Below are 8,472 nucleotides of genomic sequence, written 5' to 3'. Positions count from 1 at the left end.
GAAGATTGAACTAACTCACTCTCACCCTCTCATTCGCATTTATCTTTGCCCTGCTGCTCCTTGAGATTACTGAGGGCATCATTGAGATTTTTCTCTCTTTAGGCAAGTTTTTTTCTCTCTCTCTAGTGACTGCAACAAGCAACTAGTTTGACTTTGTTTCTTGAGTTTCACATCAATTCACTATTTTCCATGCAGGATTATTTCTTTTAAAGACAAAGCAGAGACCACCCAACTTAGTCTATTTTACAGTTAATCAAAGGATAAAACAAGAGTTATCAAAACATTTATTAGGCACAGCAAAATACAATGACTTTGGTCTTGACTGACATTAAATCAAAGCCTATTTTTCTTTTATAGTTTCATACCAAAACAAGTATTGCAAGTGTTACAGTGAGTTTGCATAGGCATGAAGAATGGAAGGTAATGGCCAATATCAAAGCCTTTAGTGTGAAATATATAAAATTATTCTGGTAAAATACATTTAAATGTTTTAAAAAATATACAATAGTCATCTAGAAAAGGGGGAAACATACATATAAACTGAGAGGGAGTTTAACATATGCCCCTACCTGTCCTCAGGAAGAAATCTTGTGATTGAGCAGATGAATGCATTCATGTGTAAAAATATAACATTTGCTATATAGACCTTCGTGCACTCAGCATAGCCACTGCTTACAGAGAAGAAGAAAAAAGAAGCAGCAGATTGTGGACTAAGGTACAGGAATGCGTTTAAATGTACTCGCTAAATCTGACTGATTTCAAGATTCAATCTACTTCTGAAACATAATCTACTGAACTGGGGTAGATTAAAGGTTAAATACTATCCATTGCTTTGAACTCGCTTAATGCCTGCACAGGGTTGACGTGCTTCTTTTGAGAGGACCGCTTCACTTTGTTGGTTTGACCGTCGTCCTGCTTCTCACGTTTGACCAACGGCTTCTTCTCGGGAGCTTTCATCTTCCAGGAGATGGCAGGCATGTTGAGGTTTTGCATTCCTTGAGACTTCTGGTACTTGGTGGAGGCCACGTAGGATGCCTTCACAGTGGACACCACAGAATTCATCAGATTCTTGGCTGCCTGAATCAGAGACATAGCGCTGTCCACCTGCAAATGGAGAGGAAATTGAAAAGACCTTTGGAGGAGTTCCCACACTTTCTGACCAGTGAATCAATTAAAAACTAAATAAAATAAAACAAACAATAAGATTAAAAAGTTTAAAATAAGAGATGTAAATAAGCAAACTGAAAATACTATTGAGCTGTAAAACAAAAACAGGAAAATAAATTAGCTTAGCAGCATGATTTGTTCTTGTCGTGGAGGGACGGATGTTTTTTTTTTTTTTTCACATAGGCTCAAGTCTGTCTTTTTCTGCATCTCAGTAAATGAGGACTTACCCCAGACACCACAAGCTCTCCACCCAGATTTTGCACCTCTGCTTTGACTTTACTGCAGATATTGAGCTGGTGACAGTACAGGGCGATACGCTGCAGATAGGCCAACAGATCCTGCTTGCACGCTGAATCTGGACACTACAAGGGAGAGAGAAACACAGCCGTTACTTTCTGTAAAACACAATTTTTCCACATTGATTATAGGGGGAAAATCTGAGTAACATTTAAACATGTTATATGGAGCTGAGAGTGCTGCTACTACAAGAGTTATTAGTAGATGAAAACAATAGCCCAAATAATTTTTAAAATGTACAAGCGAGGTGCAGGGACATGTAGAAGCGTGTGAAAGATGGGCGTTTAGATTTATTCGCTGTGGAAAGCTGTGGCGCTTTGAGTCGTAGACTCTGTGTGGGCCTAATGATACAGATCAATCACCTTTATTTATATAGTGCTTTAAACAAAATACATTGCGCCAAAGCACTGAACAACATTCATTTGGAAAACAGTGTCTCAATAATGCAAAATGATAGTTAAAGGCAGTTCATCATTGAATTCAGTGATGTCATCTCTGTTCAGTTGAAATAGTGTCTGTTTTAATTTGCAATCAAGTCAATGATATCGCTGTAGATGAAGTGACCCCAACTAAGCAAGCCAGAGGCGACAGCGGCAAGGAACCGAAACTCCATCGGTGACAGAATGGAGAAAAAAACCTTGGGAGAAACCAGGCTCAGTTGGGGGTCAGTTCTCCTCTGACCAGACGGAACCAGTAGTTCAATTCCAGGCTGCAGCAAAGTCAGATTGTGCAGAAGAATCATCTGTTTCCTGTGGTCTTGTCCTGGTGCTCCTCTGAGACAAGGTCTTTACAGGGGATCTGTATCTGGGGCTCTAGTTGTCCTGGTCTCCACTGTCTTTCAGGGCAGTAGAGGTCCTTTCTAGGTGCTGATCCACCATCTGGTCTGGATACGTACTGGATCCGGGTGACTGCAGTGACCCTCTGATCTGGACACAGACTGGATCTGGTGGCCACGGTGACCTCGGAACAAGAGAGAAACAGACAAATATTAGCGTAGATGCCATTCTTCTAATGATGTAGAAAGTACGGTGTTATGTGAAGTGTTCCGGTTCCAGTTTACCTAATTAATGCAGCCTAAAAATCCTTTAACGGATTTGGATATTAAAAGCATATTAGTATGTTATGTGTATGCCAGGTTAAAGAGATGGGTCTTTAATCTAGATTTAAACTGCAAGAGTGTGTCTGCCTCCCGAACAATGTTAGGTAGGTTATTCCAGAGTTTAGGCGCCAAATAGGAAAAGGATCTGCCGCCCGCAGTTGATTTTGATATTCTAGGTATTATCAAATTGCCTGAGTTTTGAGAACGTAGCGGACGTAGAGGAGTATAATGTAAAAGGAGCTCATTCAAATACTGAGGTGCTAAACCATTCAGGGCTTTATAAGTAATAAGCAATATTTTAAAATCTATACGATGTTTGATAGGGAGCCAGTGCAGTGTGGACAGGACCGGGCTAATATGGTCATACTTCCTGGTTCTAGTAAGAACTCTTGCTGCTGCATTTTGGACTAGCTGTAGTTTGTTTACCAAGCGTGCAGAACAACCACCCAATAAAGCATTACAATAGTCTAACCTTGAAGTCATAAATGCATGGATTAACATTTCTGCATTTGACATTGAGAGCATAGGCCGTAATTTAGATATATTTTTGAGATGGAAAAATGCAGTTTTACAAATGCTAGAAACGTGGCTTTCTAAGGAAAGATTGCGATCAAGTAACACACCTAGGTTCCTAACTGATGACGAAGAATTGACAGAGCAACCATCAAGTCTTAGACAGTGTTCTAGGTTATTACAAGTAGAGTTTTTAGGCCCTATGATTAACACCTCTGTTTTTTCTGAATTTAGCAGTAAGAAATTACTCGTCATCCAATTTTTTATATCGACTATGCATTCCAGATGCACCGTTTAATAAACCTGACATGAAAACACATCAAGACGGATGGTGAGTCAGACAAGCATCTGTACAGAAATACTTTGACTGATATCTAAAGTGAAAAGAATGTTCAACATGCTGGTTGTTTTGAAGATCTTTGACTGTTGCCTGCAGATACTCTAACGCTCCACAGTCACCTGTCCAGCTGCATGTGCTAGTCAAATTAGCTCCATTCCCCATCGTGGCAGGTGATCAGGCCCACCGAGGGCTCACAGCCAAACTGTCCTTTTTATTTAACTATAAAGAAACACAAAATCCTTGTGCATACAGAAGAAAACCGTCCTTGTGCTTGCTCTTAAGGAATATTTTTGAAGCATAAACCCAACCACAGTTCAAGAGTCACAATTTGCTAATTTCTCTCCCAACAGTTCATATTGCATTAACAGCTAGATTATTACTAATTTTCAATTGCAACATTTACTGATTTTGGGATTTATGCAGATATGTATCGGGGTGGTAAAGAGCCTGAACATCAAACGAAAGAGTCATCAAGGGCACCCTAAATAATAAAGGGGCCAAGAAAGATGGTAATGCAACTCTGTGGTTCAGATATAATAAAGTGTGCATATGTACATAAACCATTATTTAATAACACACATTCTAATGAATAAACAGTTTTAAATTTAATAGCAACAAAAATTAGCAATTTTCTTGAAATTTAGCCACGTGACTTGTTACTAAAGTGCTCATTTGATGGATGTGTGGGTAAATATAAAGATAACTTCTTGGGTTTTAGCTAGGGATGTATCGAATGTTCGGCAACTGAATAAGCGAAAAGATAGAATTAATTGTGCCGAACAATAATATGACGCAATCAAATAGCAACCAGTGCAGATTGAGAGGCGCACATTCTTTATAATGCAACAAACAAATGGAAGCATTTACACCTGTCCAAAAAAGATGCAAAAACTATATCAAACACCCACAAGGTCTTCGATGGAAGTATCTGTTAATATTAAGCCACAAAAGTTGATTTAAATATGAATCCTGCATGTTCTGCGTGACTCTGTTAATTAATTACGCAGATGTAATATTTCATTTATACTGAAGCGTGTTTGTCGCTCACAGTGATTTCAGCTTCTGTCGTCTCTCTAAATGAGGATGTAAACACGTGAACAACATCTCCAGAACTGCTTAGAAAGTGCATTCATGAGCTTCTGACCGTTGAGTAAAACTAGCCTCATATCACATGCACAGAACTGTAAAAGGTATTCACGGCAACCCATCAAAATCTGTTTTTCAGTAGAATGTACATAGCCTACTACTACTACTAAAATAAAACAAACATAATTTTTTAAAGGAATAATAACACAACATTTTTCAAAGTTTTACATTTTAATAGTAAATCCCCTTTGTTTGCCAAAAAATGTTTGCTTAATTTTCATGAATGTTTCATGCATTTATTTGATTACCAGAAAAAATGTAATACACAACACAGAATTTTTGAGGGGGGAAAATCATAAGGCTTCCTTAAGAAAAAAAGTTATAAATTAATTTGTTTTATGGATTCAAATAATTAGACATGCTAAAACACAGAATTTGGTAACAATAAAAATATGGTGAGAAAAAATAAAACATTTCATAGGGCCCTAAACATGTCACTTTTGTTAAACTTTTATTAAATTTATATGAAAATGTATAAGTTTTAATCAAACTAGACTTGCTTTTTTTGATTTTTGATAAATGAACTATTAAAACAGAGTGGAGAAAAATGTAAACGGAAAAAAAAAACGGAATCCAGAAAAATAAAATGGAATTTAGGAAGAGTTTAAATGTATTTTGTGGTAATTTCAACATTTACTATTTCTACTTTCTATTTATTTCTATTTATTACTTCTACTAGTATGATTTTTTTTTAAATAAAGCACTATTTTGGTTTTTGTTCAGTATCTATTTTAAAAACTATTGGTTAATTAATCTGTATCGGCCAGTGTGGTCCAACCTAGCTATCGGTATTGGCAAAATCCAATATTGGTCAACCTTTAATAAAGTCAACAATAATAAAAGACAATTATAATGATAATAATTTTAGTTATAGCGTGTTGACAGTTACTACAAAACCTTTTAGCATGCAAAAGCATACAGCACACTGTCAGCATGGTAAAGATGTTGAATTTGCACCTTCCATTCCCTTTGAAGCACCTCAGCTCCAACACCAAATAAAAAAATTAATTAGTCATGCTCACTAATCAATTAGTTGACTAGTCAACGGTCCTGCTCATTGCTATGTGAGTAAAATAAAAAGGCTGCACTGCTGCCAACCATCTGAATACATCACTAGCTCTATTTACCAGTTGTTGGTTCAATAAAAAGCATAGTACTTCTTTTCCCCATAGTTTGACCATCCATTATCAATACTTGACAATGTTCTCCAAGGTAACAATAGTTTATACACAGTGATGATGTTCAAAGAGTCTGGCCTCATATCTTTCCATTAAAATGCTAAAATAAAAAAGCAGGACTTTAGGGTCCCTGCACATAATTACACCAAGCCAGCTTCCCAACCGTGCCTTTATCTCAATAACTCTCACCCAAATGCCATAAAGCATTTGTGAAAATGTCAAATTTCCATTATTTCATTCCATTATAAAGAACAGCTAGACTGTAGAAGCACACTTAAGTTGCTTAGGGCTGGTAAAAACACTCACATATGTCATATGCATAATTCTGTGACACAAAATACAATTGCGATTTTATGTAAAATTTTGGCGCACGCAATTTAAAACCTCAGTTTTTCAGCCAAGTTAAAATAGTGCTTAGTTAACCATAATGTATTACAAATGTGGCAAGAAAATCTAGAAAATGTTAAGTATCCATGACAAAATTATGCCTACAGGAAACTAAAATTAAATCAAGATGGTCATTTAATGAGTCTTCCCACATTACCTAACAACTATTCAAAATACCTCAATTAAAATAACTGAAACGATTGACAGTGCCGATTTACAGGCAACTAGATTCAAGCTTTATATTCAAACAAGTATAATTCAAAAAGCTCTGAGAGCATTTTGCTAAATGGACTCTCGGTATCCATCCATTTCGATGTTTGGGGCCAGTAACTCAAAATACAAGAGTGGAATATAAAGCAAACTTGCAGCGATGTGCCTGTGGGAAATTCAAATGGAGATACAGCAGAACACAGAGTCTGAGTCAGGCCTTCTTCACCATACTTTAATAATCATCAGTCTGTCTATATACCCCATTGAGAGAGAAGGGCAGACAGGCAGGCACAGACTGTCAGAAACAAGACAAAGCGACAGGGAGACAAAGGGAGATGGGAGACAAGTGGGCGAAAAGAGTGGGATACCAAAAAAATAAAAACTGGTGAGAAACAGGAAGAGAGTCATGGAGTGATGAAGAGGCCAACAGGCTGCTCATCTTTCAAGACAGCGTGAGAATAAGCTGCCATTTAATCAGAACATTTCCCTGAAGTTTTGCTTGTTAAATTGAGATTTATGGAACGTAAAAATAATTGTTTCCCAATTGTGTAAAAGCATATAATATATATAAATAAATGTACATTAACAAGAAAATATTTTTTTTTTTTATATACACTAACAATTCAAAAAAGAAAAAAAATTACAGGAATTTTCCTTTTAAAGGGGCATGCTTCCTGCTTTAATATGCTATAAAAAAGGACTTTATTGACCTAGGGAAAAGGTCTGCTCTGCATCTACTTCCTCTACAGTATTTGCTGCCTCTATGACTGCAGGATACTGTAAAAGCATTTGTGTCAGTGTTGAAGGAGAGGATTACATTCACAGCAATACAAAGCAAGAATTTTCTTGCCTTTAAGGGCTTCTCACCCCTACATCTGGCATGTTGATCCAGCAACAAGTCTGGCCATGATTTGAGCTCCAGCAGTGCTGCTAGAATATTCAGCTGTGTAGCTCTGACTGCTTTGGCGTCCGCAGTTTCCACTCCAGCTGGCTCAAAGCATTCTGGGATTTGTAGTAAAGATTATCCAGCTGGGCACATCATCACTCCCCAGTGGGAAGTCAGGATGTCTGGGCATGTCTGGGCAGAACTATTCCCTATCTCGCTCTAGCTCATCATAAAGAGCCAGCAGGGGCACAGGAAGCCAGAGTGCCCGCCTCTCGTCTACTTTACTATTCCACCCCTTATTCCAACAGTCATTAATAAAGCCCCAAATTTTTATCAATCACCAAGCTGCTTTTCTTCCCTAGAGCTAGAGAACTTACTGCAGAGGAAGTCAGACAAACAGCAGAATGAGTCAGAGTCAGAAAGAGAGAGAGAGAGAGAAAGAGAGAGAGAGAGAGAGAGAGAGCGAGAGAACAGAGCCCTGCTAAAATGAAACCTGCTAAGCATACTAATTAGAGGCTCGACTCCTGTTTGAGACAGCTCGAATTGGCCCTTTGAAAGCATCACTTGTGCATGCTCAGCTGCTGAATTCATCTAAGTTGAACAGGAAATGCAGCCTGCCTTAGACGCATGTGAATACATGATGCATGTCAAATAAAAGTCCTCCCTGCCTTCTTTAAACATTTTCTTCCTCCACCTGCAAGGGATGCATGAGGAACACATGCAGTACTGCCGATGTTGTTGATTTCGGGGGGCACTTTGTGGTGGAGGGACACACTAAAACAGCGTTATTTTGTTTGTTTGTTTGTTTTTTAAGAAGTGCAGTGTCCAGTAAGTCCTTTATCAGGCAAGATCAAGATCTTATTCTGCATTCACCCATCAATCCATTTAAAATAAGCAACTTCTGAGAAGAGTGTTCTCCTTAGGAAACTCGTCTAACTATAAAGTACATAACTTAACCTTAATTTCAACTTCAGCCCCACTTCAACCTTTTAAGTAATGTACAGGCTTCCACTTGATGGATATAACCTTGGCTGGACTTGGACTTTGTATTCTGTGCAGAAGGTGTTTCTTGGCAATTCTACATATATATATATATATATATATATATATATATATATATATATATATATATATATATATATATATATATATATATATATATATATGTGTGTGTGTGTGTGTGTGTGTGTGTGCGTGTATATACAGTGGGGCTCGAAAGTTTGGGCACCCCTTGCAGAATCTGTGAAAT

General features: G+C 37.6%; 1 protein-coding gene across 3 annotated transcripts in view; it reads right to left on the bottom strand.

The window, feature by feature from the left end:
* Positions 1-267: 267 nt before the first annotated feature.
* The window catches only part of LOC128027590 (catenin alpha-1), a 112,790-nt gene continuing 104,585 nt past the window's right edge, over positions 268-8,472 (bottom strand). For all 3 annotated transcript variants that reach the window (XM_052615336.1, XM_052615335.1, XM_052615337.1), the window contains 2 exons: positions 1,395-1,529; positions 268-1,104 (listed from right to left, as the gene is read on the bottom strand). In XM_052615336.1, the coding sequence (XP_052471296.1) occupies positions 814-1,104; positions 1,395-1,529 (426 nt within the window). In that variant the 3' untranslated portion in view covers positions 268-813. The remainder of the gene's footprint in view (positions 1,105-1,394; positions 1,530-8,472) is intronic.

This window comes from Carassius gibelio, chromosome A14, assembly GCF_023724105.1.
Source record: "Carassius gibelio isolate Cgi1373 ecotype wild population from Czech Republic chromosome A14, carGib1.2-hapl.c, whole genome shotgun sequence".
Lineage (NCBI taxonomy): Eukaryota > Metazoa > Chordata > Actinopteri > Cypriniformes > Cyprinidae > Carassius > Carassius gibelio.
This window is presented reverse-complemented; position numbering and strand designations above follow the sequence as displayed.